Raw genomic sequence first — 8,143 nt, 5'->3', positions numbered from 1 at the left:
GAATGCCTTCAGGGAACACACCCACAATCAGCCAAAGTCCAGCTGAAACTTCCACCCCACACAGCACTGCAGAACCAGGAGCACATTTAGGGATTGTTGGATGGAACTGTAACTCTCCACAAAGCTTCCAGGATTAACCACTGGCTAGCAACCACATAAAACACTGCTCTACTTTGAAGTTCTAGTTCCCAATGCCAGTCTCCCATAAGCAGTCATCTATTCCTGACTACACATCTGAAATGGATAAAAACATAGCAGCAAATACAAATTTTCAGCTTTTGTGTTCTCCTACCAATGGAAAGATAAAATATCACTCTCAGTACCCTGCCTCACAAAATTTGATGATGCAACCAAAGATTAGGTAAAAAACCCAAAACAACACAAACCCAAAACTGGTGTAGATTTCTCATTTAATTAAACTCCACACCTTCCAGTAGGCATCTCCTTAATTTGCAAAGACACTACAATGGATTTATGCTGTACAGCAGTTTACTTTCTGATTTGATACACTGGAAAAAAAGTGGTGACATGCTAACTGTGCTGTAAAGGAGGTGGCAAGGAGCATTTTAATTTCATCTGAAAATCTGTCAGGACAGTTCTGTCATCATAAACCTAGCTCCTTTCCTTTTTCATAGTCCCACATACAATGCAATGTGAAAACCTTTCAGTTGAAGAGGATTAATACTGACACTTGAATTTTTCCAATGTATAAGTAATATCAGCTTTAATAACAGCCACACACGTCACCCTTTATGTTGTATGACATCTAGAACAAATTTATAGAACCCTTGTTCTCCCAACAGTTCAACGCCCCAGTGCAGGCAAAAAAGTAGAAATGAAAAATACTTACAGGAGCGAAGTCAGTCATTAGAACAAGAAAAAGCAGAAGAGGAGGCAACCATGCCTACTGTTTAGATTAATAGGAAGAGACCAGATAACTGTAACGGAAAATGGCTGCTTCAGCAACCTTTAGTGTGCACAATGCCATCCCTGAAAAAGATGCTTAAAAATGGATATGCTCAAAATACTCATCAAGGAAAGAAGGAGCAGGCAACTGACAGCCAGGTGAGAGAGAAGCAAAGTCTACGGTAAGACTTACGATTCTGGGCTTTTCAGATCAGTTCAACCTCAATTTGCATCCCTTTATCATTCTAGTCCTTTAATTAGATTAATGTTTCTTTTATGGCACACCATAGGTGTTACAGACTGGCTTCTTTAAACACATTTGCAATGTTAATTAAAAATGCTAACGGCTATGCACAGTAATGAAAAAGTGTAGTACCACAAGATTGATGAAATTCAGCTGGAAGAACTATTTCATATAGCAACAAAATCCTGAGCAACTGTCAAATAGCTCTTTTCTGTCAACACTCACTTAACAAAGGCTTTAGATTATCTTTAGTAGAGAAAGACTATTCTTAGCTGTTTAGAAATGAGAGTAGAACAGCCTGATCCCCCTCTAATGGGAGAAAAGTCTTCCAGCATCTCAATGGCCTGAAAGTTTAGTTTGATGATAAAAGCAATGCAGTTATTTTTAGCACTCTACAGGCATAAAAATACAGCTCTAAACTGTGACCTACAGCTATGCACAGCCAAGCATCGCATCATACGACAGCCTTAGCTTCAGCTAGAAGGACATCTGTAGTTGCTTCTGACTATCATTATTCATCTCACTACCAACAATACCTTTGGATGGATTTAGCAACAAGCATTTGAAATTGTTACCATCTTTTTTAAAATTGCTGCCATCGACAGAACTCAATTCAAAGGTAGGAGATCTTAATGGATTTGTAGAAAGTATTTGAGATACCATGTTAGCTTAAATGGATTACAACTTCTCTCTGGAACAGAGGATGAAAAAGAACCTTAAAAGCAGAAAAACTTAAACTGTCATACTCAGTACAGAAAGTCATTTTTCTAAGCACAGTTTGAGTAAATGAAAAAAAAAAAAAAAGAAAAAGATAAACCCTTGTTTTCTTCCAGCAGTAATAACAGCCCGGAAACAGGATATGCGGATATGCTAGGATAAGAGACCTTCAAGCAAACTCACCTGAAACAACAGTGTCATAGACAACGGCAAAGGTAATTCATGTTATTTTATTCCAATTAGTATGATTGTGTCTGCATGATTTGTAACAAACTGCAACTGAAAAGCCTATTCCACCACATTTCAGTTTCCAGATTATGTAAACAAGAATATATTTAAAATAAAAATGGATACAGAAGTTTTAAAAACAGATCACGCAGAGTTCCAGCACTTAACCTTTTTCATTACTTTTTAAATGTACAGGTTAACTGAAATTTTGGAGATTTGGGGTTTTGTGTTTGTTGGGAGGTATTTTTGTTGTCGTTCTGGGGACCGTCTTGTTTGGTTGGTTTGGGGAATATTTTTTTTCTAAACTATATATACTATCAGGATATAAAATGAAGTATTTCCAAGACGATAAATACGCACTTTTAAATGCTGTGAACTTCACAAAGTTATGTTAACTCAGGAAACAGACGGAAAATACTATAAAATGTAAGGCTTGTCAGATTTAATCATGGCTTGGCGATTATTATCACCCCTTTTACTGTACTGCTAAGTGTTTCAGAATCATTACTCACCCCTTTTACTGTACTGCTGTTTCAGAATCATTACTGAAGTTTCCTTTAAACATGCAGCTGCTAAAAAGGAAGTCTAGAGGTATAAGTATTACTGGTCAGAGAGAAATAAAATTTATTTTCTCTCCCCTCACAGCTTAAAAATGCCACTTTTTGGCTGGATGAAATGGTCAAAAAATGACTCCTACAAACACACAAGATACCCTGGATCAGAAGTGGTTACAAAAACCCTACTGAGGGAATTGAAATGGCACCTGAAAGAGCGTGAAAGATTAGTGCAAGAGATTGAAAATGAACAAAAAGTCCAGAAGACTGGCATGGATAACAACTGGCTGAAGAACTACCAAAACCCTCAAGCAACAATTCCAGCTACTGAGCAGCGGCAGCTCGAAGTTCTGTGTTCACAAATCCAGCCTTGCCAAACAGGAACTGTTCTCAGCAGGTAAGTGATTCCTATTTCTTTATGATTTATGATATCATAATTTATGATATCATAAGATTAGTATAATTTCTCTATCATAAATAAGATGTTCCTTCTACCTAATCCAAGCTTATATTTGGCTCTGATCATTCTTCCAAAGAAAGAATGATGAGCAACTGGAAAACATTTTTACAGGTGTTTTAGAAATATCTTTAATATATTATACTTGCAAGAAGTTTTTAATCAGGATTTTCCTGGTCTCGCATGTTTAAGCATGTGACCTCTCAGTACTTTCAGTTTTTCTTTTTATTTATTCCCAATTTTTATTAGACAGTAACCCAATAACCAAAAATCAAATTACATCATTAATGCAATGCACTGTTACACAGCCTCACTGCCCAAAATACGTGAAAGTTTCTAAAACTAGAAAATCAGTATGTTAAAAAAAAAATCCATTTTCTAACAAACCAACAAAAAACCCCACATTTTACAAAGAAAAGTTCTCCTATGTCTGCACTTTAAATACATTTTCTGAGGACACACAGAAACAACAGAACAATCCTATGTACCTTTTAAAGCCCAGAATATACCTAAGGGCAAAGTCAGTTTAAATCAAGTTACCCAGATGGGCCAAAAAAAAAAAACCAACACCAAACCATACTCAGAACAATAGCTTTCAATTCTCGTAATAGCTGGATCACATCCAGTACATTGTCAGAGCTCTCTTCCTCTTCTAATCTTTTGGGGGAGGTGTCTGGGGAAATGTGGCAGCAAGGAATAAATGACAGCAGAACGCAGTCATTTCCTCCTTCTTCCCCTGCCCTCAACAGACCGCAGAGGAAACAGAAGAGTTTTCAACACTAAAGATTAGATTTCAATTGTTGTTTCTTTCTAGATTTCGTGAAGTTTTGGCAGAAAATGATGTTTTACCTTGGGAAATAGTCTACATATTCAAGCAAGTTTTAAAAGATTTTCTTACTGCCATTGAGAGAGAAAACCAACAAGACCGACTGGCAGACGTATGGAATACAAACTGCTCTGAACATTTCAGCCTGCATGGAGACAGTTCTAACAAGTCGGCCAAAGATGAAATCCCCACGGTCTCAAGTTATGTCGACAAAAACACACAAAGCATGTTTCCCACTTTCTCTCATCGAATCTGGAATCTACCCTATTACTACCCATCAAGTTAAGTAGATCATGTTTCTTTCAAAAAGCTACGTAGCCGTTTGCATTCCTTTCTTGTGACTGCCATCCACAAACATAGGAATGAGAAATGTGACATGCTCCCCTTTCTTCCAAGTTTAGAAATTAAAATGCTTGATTATAGTTAGTATGCAGCATACAAACTTTAAATATGAATTCTCCTTTATAGTACCTTAAGGATGTTGTGTTTGAAGGTACCTTTTAACCAAAAATGTAGATGTTTCTGAAAAAATTCTGAAGCCTTTTTTTAGCCATATACAGGTAGATGAAAAGACTGATTTCCGTATTTTGAAATAGCATCAGTTCACAAAGTGTTAGTTAAAAACTTCTGTATTTGTATACTTATATTTGTACATGTATACTTCTGTATATGTGAAAAAAGCTATTTGTCAGCTTTTAGGCTCTATGGGAACTTTATACTGTGTAAAATAAATGGTTTCATATAATATCAGTTATATCAAATAAACTGATAAATACTTTTTGGAGCTGAACAGTTATTTCTTAACTTCAAGAATAAGTTCTAAAATGAAAACAATGTCAGAAGTTGTAACATCCTGCATGTACTGCTTCAATATTTTTTCCAAACTGTACCCTGCATGTGCTGAAATGATGTGAAGATAGACAACTAAATGAAAACATTGGATATTTAATTTCATTTACCTCTATTTTTTAAGAGGTGAATTAATTTCAAATAGTACTTTATTTGACTTATTGGAAGTTATCCTGAAACTCAGACTCTGCATTAAACTGAAATGTTTTGATCAAATCAGACAGTATTTTTCTAGAACAGCAAAAGAGTCAACAGATAATTTCCAAAGCAAGAGGTGATCTTTTTAAATTTAAGTGAAACAAATTCTCCGGTTTCTCAGTTACTACTATCTATCACTGTGGGTTTATAATAAACTTTTACAAGGCTGATTGGATACGTAGCAGTTATGGTCACAGCAGACAATTAGAGCAGAAAATCAGTGAAAACATATGCCAGACTTCAGTTTGCTACATTTCCAATTGGGCTCCCATCACTGTATGTAATAAATTTTTATGTGTCTTCTATGTAACTTCTTCATCTCCAGATTTCCTTTTAATCTGTCTGCCACATCAGAGGAAATGGACATGGCTTACATGGCCCAATTCACAAAAAGCACTAGTTTGCAAAAATAGGGAAAACTGCTTCCATTGATTATTTTCTTCAAACATACTGAAGACAAAATTCAGATTTCCCTAAATTGGTACCATTCAACTGAATGATATTTCTTTATGCTCCAAAGCTGTATCCCCCACCCAACAAAGAATTTACTAATAACACAACAGATTCAGTGAAACAAACAGAACAATACTTTCAGAAAAGGTAAGAATACTATTTAAAAAAAAACAAAAACAAAACCACTTTGGAAAGCTTATAATCTAGAGAACATTTCATGCAGAAGACTGGAGCATAATATACGCAGAAGGAGAAACATCAGAACTCTTGCATACACCTAACTGACACAGCACTGGAGGACTAGAGTGGATCTGTTCCTACAGGTTTAGAATAATAAAAAATTGCAGCTCAATACCAAAAGTACCCAGTCCCCTCCACTTTCCATAAACTAAAGACACAAAACTTCACAAGCACATGCAAACTCATAAGTGCACGCAGAGCTGGTATAAACTCTTTGCCCTCCTTTTGTGCAGCTGTCAGTTTGTGAATAAGTAACAAGAGTTGATCTCAATCTGCCCTACTGATGCAGCATAAAGAGTATAAGGTTCTTTTCATGCAGTTCTACACAATCCAGACATGATCCCTGCATAAGGGCAGGGTGGTCTGAAAGAAAGGTTTTTCCTCAGTGATTAAGCTCCCCAAGGAGTTAAACTTCAAGTACCTTTTACATAAGAAGGAGGGTAACAGACACTAAGCATATAAAAGGCATTAGCAGAATTAATATTACAGTGAGAATTAACATCCACAATGCTGGTTTCAGAAAATTTTTACTTGGTTAGAGATGCTATATTCCTGTAATGAAAAGTCACATAAATTAGTTTTTTAAAATGGTACCTTCACAGCTTTCTATTGGAAAACAGGTGAAAAAAATGGCTAAAAATTTAGCTTCCAAACTTCAGCTTATGAAAAATGGCAGGCCAGTAAACATGCAAGGTCCACTTACCTTTATGATCATCAAAAACAGGTAGGAAAAAACATCAAAACAACCCCACAAAGTGACCAGACACAATTTACCCATTCTTCATAAATTACACTTCAATTTCATTTTTAATATAACCAAATGCAGCCTTCTAAGTCCAGAAACAAGGACCATCAACTACAATATACGCTACAGCAGCCGCTCAATAATAGTTTAAAAAAGATTTAGTCATTGTAACCAATTCAATGTTAAATCCCAATGCAATGCTAAGGAAATACACCACAAAGCTCACCTACTTTTATAGGCTTGTTTTACTGATGAAACTGATACCAGGCTACTGCATCCAGTTCTAGTGTCCACGCTTGGGAGAGGGAGAAATCAAACTGAAAACTGAAGAGGGTAAATGAAAAAAGAAATAACCAAAGGCTGAAAAAATACCATCTGCTAAGACCTCACTTTGAAAAAATGGACAAAACCAGAAATGAGAGGTAAACTTTACAGACTACCAGCACTTTCATTTGATGACAGTATTATGTACTCCCTCTCTAGTTAAAAAGCAGAGAAAAGCACAGAAAAGCCAAACATGTAAGAGGAAGATGACAAACTAAAAAAAGTTAAACATATTTTAAAGAAATCTGCTAGATTTATCACAACATCCTATGGAGAGAATCTGTACCACAGACCTCCAGCTAACTAAATTGCTGGTTGAAGAGGTGTATTTGCGGAAGGAAAAAAAATAGTTAAAAGTCCAATTCTCACAATCTGTAGCATAACAAATTAAACTTACCAACAAAATTATAGGGTAGGTAACACCTAGTTATCGTTAAGAATATTTGCTTACAAACTTCAGTATAAAACATGGATGAATCTACTCAGAAGTGTTGTTACAAATAACGTGTGACACACTACCGGTCCATGTTTGACGTATGTAAAACAATTATTCAACGTTCAAGAATCAGCCACTGAAAACAGTACAACTAAGCACCGTTAAGGGACTGTGAGGGGAAAACAAAAGATCAGCCCAAATCAGTAGCGTTGCGCCTTGATTTTAATAGTTAAATGGATAAAAACACGCTTCATGAGAATAACATGCTGTAATGAACAAATAAACGTTTACTCCTGATTCTCATTTGTCACTTGCCACTGCCAAAACTGCTAAGCTACACACCTGAATCAGAACCAACCAAGTCTTCCCCACCGTTTTTCAACAGCACTTGCCACAGCTGTGCAGCAGCGCTAATGCCCTCTATACAGAAAGAAAATCCTGCACGCAGCACATCTGGTGATGATCGAGACAAGGGATAAGTAGCAAAACAGAAAATAACTTAAGTGTTAAACCCATAAAACCCCACCTGGCCTACAGCCACAAAGGTAGGTGGGCATTAGGCTGGAATCCCTCAACGTACCACCCCGAGCTCGCACAGAGCTGGGGAGCCAAACGGAGCCATCCAGCCCTTTGGGGAAATGCTCTGCACACCCAGGGCGGAGGGCACACACACGAGCAAAGGGAGGGCCCCCCGGTGCCCTCACAGACACGGGCGTAAAGACCGTCTCCCAGCCGCCGAGAGCAGAGGGCCAACACCCCGCACTCACCCCGAGGCCGTTAACTGCTCCCCCGCACCAAGGGGGCCGGGGGGATTGTGAGGGGGACCCCACAGAGCGCCAGCCTGCACCTCCTCGGTCACGGTTTTGCCGATGACGAACCCGTCGCTGAGCTGCTTCCCGGTGAGCTTCTGCAGCATGCTGGCGGTGGCCCACGGCTCACGACGACATCGCTCACGACGACATCGCT

The 8,143-nt window shown here is 37.8% G+C and overlaps 1 protein-coding gene across 2 annotated transcripts; it reads left to right on the top strand.

The window, feature by feature from the left end:
- Positions 1-875: 875 nt before the first annotated feature.
- RD3L (retinal degeneration 3-like) lies at positions 876-4,218 on the top strand. 2 transcript variants are annotated; one of them, XM_010147009.1, is made up of 4 exons: positions 876-1,088; positions 1,987-2,082; positions 2,741-3,046; positions 3,921-4,218. In XM_010147009.1, the coding sequence occupies exons 3-4, from the start codon at positions 2,748-2,750 to the stop codon at positions 4,216-4,218; spliced, it is 597 nt and encodes a 198-aa protein (XP_010145311.1). In that variant the 5' UTR covers positions 876-1,088; positions 1,987-2,082; positions 2,741-2,747. The 2 variants fall into 2 exon arrangements, with proteins under 2 accessions (XP_010145311.1, XP_010145302.1); XM_010147000.1 differs by lacking the exon at positions 876-1,088 and having other exon boundaries at positions 1,597-2,082.
- Positions 4,219-8,143: the final 3,925 nt, after the last annotated feature.

The sequence above is a fragment of the Eurypyga helias genome, unplaced genomic scaffold, assembly GCF_000690775.1.
Source record: "Eurypyga helias isolate BGI_N326 unplaced genomic scaffold, ASM69077v1 scaffold960, whole genome shotgun sequence".
Classification (NCBI taxonomy): Eukaryota; Metazoa; Chordata; class Aves; order Eurypygiformes; family Eurypygidae; genus Eurypyga; species Eurypyga helias.
Note: the sequence above shows the minus strand (reverse complement) of the source record. Positions and strands in the feature narration are given on the sequence as shown.